General features: G+C 31.8%; 1 protein-coding gene across 1 annotated transcript; it reads right to left on the reverse strand.

The window, feature by feature from the left end:
- Positions 1-4943, reverse strand: LOC129287642 (protein mago nashi homolog). Its single transcript, XM_054923863.1, has 3 exons — positions 4630-4943; positions 3329-3505; positions 1-361 (listed from the first exon to the last, which is right to left on the reverse strand). Exons 1-3 carry the CDS (start codon positions 4846-4848, stop codon positions 302-304), a joined length of 456 nt encoding a protein of 151 aa, XP_054779838.1. The 5' UTR covers positions 4849-4943; the 3' UTR covers positions 1-301.
- Between the last annotated feature and the right edge of the window lie 2233 nt (positions 4944-7176).

Raw genomic sequence — 7176 nt, forward strand, 5'->3', positions numbered from 1 at the left:
TTCAAAAGGGAGAAACCAAGATTTAAAACACAAGAAAATAAAAGGCATAATAATCTCTACAGAATTTCATGATGTCAGATGCACAGAGCACCCGATCCCTACTAAAATTAGAAGACATGCCTATTGCAAATCGGCAAGGGAGATAAAGACCAGCTTGATCATCCTTAAAACACCAATCCACTCAACTTCCCAATATAAATGCCATTCTCAATGAACTACAAATTTCCGGCTAAACCACAGCTAAAACATGTTCATGGTTGTTTGGGAGGGGAAAAAAAACACATTTGTGGAGGTTGTCCAATCATATTGGCTTGATCTTGAAGTGCAGCGAAATGAGTGAAAATACAAAACACTTCAAATCCTGCAGAGACATGAAATTTCTCATAAGAATAAAAACATGGCATAACAGGCTAATAAAGGACTGCGAATATTCATTAGGTGCCAAACAGATTAGAAACAATGCCACCCACTCTATAGCACATTACATGTAAATATTTGCTCGGGATTACAATAGAAGTCACTATCAACAAATTTATATTTCTCAAAAAAACAAAGTAGATTAAAATCTTGATTTTCTAAAAATTTAGACTTTCAAATCACGCCCTTGAATGAAATAAATATAACATTTGACTTGTTCAAAACATCCTCATTAACTACTTTAATGGAATATAATAAAAGGAATAATTGGAAAAATATATATAAAACCTACTTTATGAGACTGTCCATATAGCAAGAAAATATGGGAGCAGCTGCTGATATGCATGAATATAAAAAAAAAAAAAATTATGCTTGGTCTTGAATAGTTTGATAGTAATCTTGCTGATTGCATAAAAGATAATTTTGGGTTTGTGTGGAATGAATTATTTGGTGCTGGTTGCTAGTTTTTGTGGCATGGGAGAAACAGAACATTCTTTGAGGAAGGTTTTGAGGAACAAGAATTATCCATTTTTGCTATATACCGGTATGCTGAGAATGTAAAATGGGCACACAGGGAAGAGGAGGTTGGTACTTTGAAGAAATGGGAAAATATAAAGTGGAAACCTCCTGCTATGGGGTGGATAAAGTTGAATCTAGATGGGGCTGTGAAAGGACAGGTTGGAAAGGCTGAATGTGGTGGTTAAATTCAAGATAATAATGGAGGATGGTTATGAGACTTTGTGAATAGAATTGGGTGTTGCATGGCTTTTGATGCTGAATTGTGGGGAATTTGGTCAGGATTTCGTATTTTGAAGAGACTGGGTCTTAAGAAAGTGATTGTTGAAGCTGATTCCATTGCTGTGGTGACTATGATGTAGAATATGATGATTGATTTTGATGTAAATAACAGATTTATTTGAGCTGCACAGAGACTTAGGCTATCCTCCCCTCCCCTCCCCTCCAACCAAACACGACCTTATAGATGATAGTTGGAATATAAAGTTTTCACATACTTATAGAGAGGGTAATTTTTGCGCTGACTGGTTAACAGTTAGCAAACTGGAGTCTAACCTAGGAGCATGGCTGACAGTTACTTAATTGTTCTCCTAGAGGGTTAATAGAGTTTCAGTACAGAGATATTATGGGTACTGCACACCCAAGACTGATTTCTGTGTAATTTTCTGGGTTGAATGCCCCATTTTTAATCCAAAAAAAAAAAACTACCTGATGCCCTATATTTTGGCCCATGCAGTGTTTTCAGAAAATGTCCTATATTGTGGTTAGGGAGTATTGTACAGCCCATTAACTCTTAACAATAAGCAAAGGATGACATATAAATTGTAATCTACAGCCTATTAACTCTAACAATAAGCAAAGGATGACAAATAAACAGAAGCTTGCAAGGAAAATATGTTTAAAAAAAAAAACCTTCAAAGACTGACGAATTTCGACAATAGAAAGTCATGGTAATTCTTCCAAAAATCAAGATTTCGACTTACAGACCCAATCAGACACATTGATGCATTGAAGTTGATCAATCAATTACATTTACTCTTCAGATTGAGATTTTCAATATTTGTTTAGTCCCTACTCAAGTTTTGTATTTGGGTTCAAAATTTAAGCATCTCAAGTCCTATTTAGTGGATAACTTTAACTACATCCCAAACTCATATGACTGTAATGCTAAATTTTGATACAATGCTAAGCTTCGAACTAAAAAAATTATGATTCTTGGTATTTTGCCATACAATTTCATCCCACAATACAAATCCAGAGTATTCCTATGCGTAGGTTATTCTTTGCAATTAAACTGGAACAGCTCCATAGAATACTCTACAGAAATACGATCCCTTAGATACTTTCAAGCAGCCTAACTTAACAGCACTAATATTCAGGATCCGCACATGTCCAGCTTAAGAACACTTATTTCCACAACTCAATATCTAGCTTGCTAAAAATCTAATTCCTCTGCTGTCCTATCTAGTCGGAATGTTATTGGCAGGAGTATATCCACCATTCATTAAATTGACCAGGCAAAAAATATCCACATCAAAATAATGCATTTTGATGCCAGACCAGCAAAACCCATTTTTGCCTTCCTTCTATCCGTTATGTTGTCAGAGCACTTGAATAGATAAAAATTATAGAATATCTTATGAGCCTTCAACTATTCTTTGTATTCAAAATGAAAGATGTGTGTGTAAAAAGATGGAACACCAAACCACGCATACAAATAGGAACAGCACTGAAAACACCATGTAACACAAGTGAGCTTTAACCTATATAATTTCACACCATAACATTTACGATAGCTAACTCAACCATGATTTCAATACTGCCATATCATCTATGTTAAAAAAGAAAGAAAGAAAGAAATAATAAGGCATGCTACCATTAAAATAATTCAATGACTTTGCAAAAGTCTGGACAAGCAAGGACATGAGTTTCATTTCTTCCTTGCATAAGTTATCAATATTGAGAACATAAGCACTATGAATATTTAGAATTGTCCCTTTGGGATTTAATAAAGAAAAATACACGATGCTGTAGTAGCATCTAAAATGCACTGTTGACACTTGATATGATTAAAAACAAAAAGATTAAAATTACACTTTCAACTCCGTTGTAAAACACAAGAAATATTTGGTTTTCCATCTGAACACCATTCATGCAAGTGAACAGAAATCATTCATCCGGAATTAAATAACTCTTTAGAAAATCGATGGATTGCTAAATGACCTCTGGCTCAAATAAAAAATAAAGCATGCAATAGAATGTACCATCATGAAATTTTCGTATCAAATGAAATATAGTCATTTTACGGAAAATATAAAATAAGACAGGAAAATCATATAGAACCAACAAAAAAAAAAACCAATCAATTGTGTCATGCATTGACGAATTTACTCACCTGAACAAGGTAATAGAAGATGCGAAGACCTTCAGGATCTGCACTACTCTGGACATCCACAAGAGATCCGATTTTGGATGTTGTGAAGGAAATATGCTCATTTCCCATCACAATCTCCAGCTCCTGCCGTCCAACTCGATCAGGTTCTGGCCAATTGTTGTCATCTTCCTTCATTATCTGAATGAAGACAGAATTTAGTGAGAAAATACAAGGAACAACCATCTATATAAGAAATGAGAATTCTACAACGAATTGCAGAATAGGATTTGGCACTAATAAAAAGAATATTTTAGATTTTGATCATATTGTAACTATTTAATGAAATAAAGAAATTCTTGTATGGCAAAATTAGCTAGATAAGGCCACATATGAGCATGCAGTTCTTTTTGATAGTAAAATGTGAAATTTATCAGATTCGGATGGGATATGGATGTTGGAAATGTGAACTAATTTCAGATAACAAAATTTTGAACAGGCACCTGCCTATTGCCATTCCTAGCAATCGCTATTACTTATAGAATGATCACCTGCTTCTCGGTTGAAATATGCTAGCTACATTTCTTTCATCTCACCAACTCAGAACAACAACGGAAGTTGTTCTTACAATTTGAATATAAGGAAGGAAGAGGGCAAAAAGTCTAGCAGCCAGAATCCTTCACTAAGCTTTTATATAATAGAGAAAACTTATTAACATCATTCTCGACCCAGCAAATTACATTTAAATCTAAACAGTTAAGACAACAGAATCAATCAACAACTTCCACGACCGTAAAGACTTCATCTTTCAAGTTCTCATCCAAACATCCCAGAAGTCCACATATCGATACAGATACTTCACAAAAGGATACGACTACACAGAGCAGAGTCAGCCCCAAAAAGGTTTCCAACTTTGATTTATTTGAAGAACGAGTAATTGCAAAATAAAAAACGCACCAGACATCTTTGAAAATCTCTACTTCATTTAGCAAATGAAGGGCGGAAGAGAGTAACAAAAATAAAATACCGAACGAGAAATACAAGTCGAGCTAAGGCTTGTGAGAGAAGAGGACCAATAGGAAGACCTAAGAGTAAATACAGAAAGGATTATAAATCAGCAGCCGAGTAGAACAAGAATAAGAAGAAGAAACCCTAGAAAATTAACTATTTTTCCACCAAAAAGAAAAAAACCCTAACCAGAAACGCAGATTTATGTCCCAAAACAAAAACACAAATTTGCTCAATTCCTACTTCATTCAACATATCAAATGAAAAATATGCAAATCAGCGAAGACGAAAAAGCAAGGAAAAGGGAAAGTGGAAACCTCGCTGTCGGCAATAATACGGCGGCACTCGCGAAGAACAGCGGGGGTAAGGTAAACCTCCTTGCGAATGATGGTGTCGTTCTTGTAGTTGGAGTTATTTGCATAGCGAAGCTTGCCATCAGGTCTGAACTCAAACTCAAGGAACTCGTGGCCGAACTTCCCTTTGTGCCCCACATAGTATCTCAGGTAGAACTCACCATTATCATCTTCGCTTGCCATTACTCTGCCACCTCTAGATTTGCCACCAGAGCAAGAGTTCAAAACGGGGGCGGGGGCGGGGGAGAAGAGAGCTCGTAATGTAGTGTCTGCAGTTCCAAGATCTATCGGTGACGGAGAATGCTAATCCCAGAAAAACACGGTTAAAATCTAGAACAAATAATTGTTGGCGCGACAAACCTTAGGGCCTTGAGCTGTAATTTGCTCGATTTGATGAGCCGAGTGCCAGATAAACTTTGGACCTGGCCCGAAGAAAATGATTTGGGCTGATCAAACCTGAAAATTAAAGAAAAATTACAATCAGACCCCACACAAAAAATTAATTATTATAAAATTTATTGATAATTAAACTAAATAATATTAGTAATTAATCGTGTTATCAATATAACTTAATTTAATTATTAATAAATTTTACATTAATTAATTTTTTTATATGAAATTTTAATATAATTGTTTCAAAATTAAAAGCAAGTTATAACATTTGAGCCAGGGGCTGGCCTTTTTATTGTAATTGTTATTGTTCTTGTAATTTAATTTGTTAGATACAATTTACTGAAGTGACAAGATTCTAACCAATAATCATCTTATCTAATACTCCCTCCATTTTTTTTTTCCCTATAAAACCATATTAACAACTTTCATACGATTTAGGAAATCAATTTAAAATAGTTTAATTTAAAAAATTTTAACTTTTCGATGACAACGCTTCAATAAATCCATTCAATGACAATTTAAATGTCAAACTCAAATTTAGTGCAAGATATCAACAAGCTTGTTATTTTACCTGACACGGTTGAGTTTAACACTTCACATTATCTTCATCTTTTCTTATATCCTTGATCTTTAGATTTTTTTTTAAACCACTTATGATGTCTAATTTATTTAAAAAAATATTAAACTAAAGCGAGGTCAAAGGACGAAATATTACTGCAATGAAAATTCCATAATCCAACACTTTGATAAGCTTTGCAAAAGCTAACAGCACTAACTCAGTTTTTTTTTATTTAAAAAAAAAGTTCCTTACAAGCAAAAATAAGGGGTCTTTTTTTTTAGCTTATTTCATAAAAAAATCACATATTTTTTTTAAAAAATCTATTTTGTATGTTTTTATAATGTCTATTTAAACTTTTAAAAATTATCAGAATAAAAAACAATTTTTTGATTAATTTGAGTAGTTTCTAAAAATAATCTAATACAGTAGATGAAAAAAAGTGTTTTAAAGAGATGAGATACTCGAACATCTCATAAAATTTTAAAATAATATAATAATAAATTATTTTTATAAAAAAAATTAAAGAAGATCTCATAAAACTGAAAAATAACTAACTAATAATCACTTATTATTATTATAATCAAATATAAAATAATTTCTACTTTCTATAAAATTTTTATAGAATAGATCTCTTTTTATAAGATCTTTGAAATCATTTATTTTTTAATCTTAAACAAACATGTCACACTCTAAACTTTCAAAATGACCGGCTAAAATATAAGATAACTCGTACCCCCTTCATTAAAAAATGTAAGGTATTTTTTGAGGAGTTAGATATTAAAAAATGTGGGGCATTTTTAGTCTTTCAATATATAATTATTATTTTTTTCAAAAGTACCTCTATTGATAATGACTTTATGTTTATTATAGGATATTTAATAAGAGTAAATATAAAAAGATAGGATTAGTTTGAAAGTAGGTAACTATTTTATTAGGGAGTAAGATTTAGTACAAATGTTTTACATTTTTTTAATGAAAAAAGTATTTTATAAGATTAAACTCTTAACATGTCTAACGTATTAATTAAAAGTTTATCATACAATCATCATTAATATTAAGTAATTGTTTATAAGAACAAAATATTTAAACTTGCTATAGAAATTTCAACAAAATATATGCTATAAGTTGAACTTCTCAAAATCTTTACGACTTGCCAAAAAAACATCTAAACAGCATTTGGAGTTTTACTTCGATATAGTATATACACATATACAAATCAAAATAATTTAACTATGAATCTTGCCTATATGTTTTGTGAAATGATTCTAGACCAAAAATAGAATGTTTAAATATTTACATTAACCCACAACGTAATTGAAACAACAAAATACTTCTCATCTCAAATAGTCCCACGAAATCTATTGAAAAGTAAGTTCACTATTACTATTTGAATATTAAAAATTCTTCCAGTAAATAACATCCTCAAATAATATTAATAAATAAAAATGATAATCGTAAACATATACAATAGAAAACAAGAGACTAATTTAATTATCAATGGTATTAGAAAATAATAATACAATTTATCTTTAGGAATTGAGTAACGAAAATAGAAAAGA

Source organism: Prosopis cineraria, unplaced genomic scaffold (assembly GCF_029017545.1).
Source record: "Prosopis cineraria cultivar Desert tree isolate PC_DT_omini unplaced genomic scaffold, ASM2901754v1 PC12, whole genome shotgun sequence".
In the NCBI taxonomy this organism is placed as follows: domain Eukaryota; kingdom Viridiplantae; phylum Streptophyta; class Magnoliopsida; order Fabales; family Fabaceae; genus Prosopis; species Prosopis cineraria.